The sequence below is a fragment of the Myotis davidii genome, unplaced genomic scaffold (genome assembly GCF_000327345.1).
Source record: "Myotis davidii unplaced genomic scaffold, ASM32734v1 scaffold3211, whole genome shotgun sequence".
In the NCBI taxonomy this organism is placed as follows: Eukaryota; Metazoa; Chordata; class Mammalia; order Chiroptera; family Vespertilionidae; genus Myotis; species Myotis davidii.
Window position 1 is genome coordinate 223,909 of NW_006282526.1, and position 717 is coordinate 224,625.

General features: G+C 62.8%; 1 protein-coding gene across 1 annotated transcript in view; it reads right to left on the reverse strand.

The window, feature by feature from the left end:
• Positions 1–717, reverse strand: part of SHANK2 (SH3 and multiple ankyrin repeat domains 2) — a 95,082-nt gene that overhangs the window by 13,485 nt on the left and 80,880 nt on the right. The window contains 2 exon segments of the mRNA XM_006779619.2: positions 3–446; positions 448–676. Of these exon segments, the coding sequence (XP_006779682.2) occupies positions 3–446; positions 448–676 (673 nt within the window).

A 717-nucleotide genomic window follows, 5' to 3' on the forward strand; every position in this document is an offset into this window, starting at 1 on the left:
ACCGTGTGGACCATGAGCAGGCCGGCCGACTTCTGCTGGGACGTGTCCATGATGTCGATCAGCATGTTCTTGCGGTCCTCGCCCTTGCGGTCCCTGCCCAGGCCGCTCTCGTACTTGTTCTCCGTCTCCTGCCGCCGCAGGGGCCCGCGCGCGCCCTGCCTGGTGGCCGTGGGGAGGCCTGCCTCCATGGTGGGCCGCATTTTGGTATCGATATAGAGAGGTTTGTTGAGGTCGGCCTTGGGGGCCTCCCCCTTGGGGCCCTGCTGGGCCTCCTTCATGGCTCGGTCCCTCGCGGAAAGTGCCAGGGCCAGCGGGGAGCTGGGGTCCAGCAGCCTCCCTGTGAGCGGGTGCACGTAGTTATCGGGGCTTGCGGCACCGCCGCCCTTGGGGGCCCCCATGGGGCTGCCCTCGGGACCCTTGGCTTTGGACGTCGGGCTCCCTGGGCGCCGCCCCTGGCGTGGTGGGCAACACCAGCTGCTCCGCGCCCTCCTCTTCGCCGAAACTACCCTCGGGGAACGCGGGGGGCTGCACCCGGGGGGCGGGTGGCCCCAGACCCACGTCCTCGTCCCCCAGGTCCGTGGACAGGAAGGCGTTATTATGCTTTCATTATTATAGATTGAGTAGTGACATTGAGACAGATTAAGTTGGATCTTTACCTCATACTCTACCCCTGATTAAAGAGAAAAGATTTAAGAATAAAAATAAAACCATGAAAAA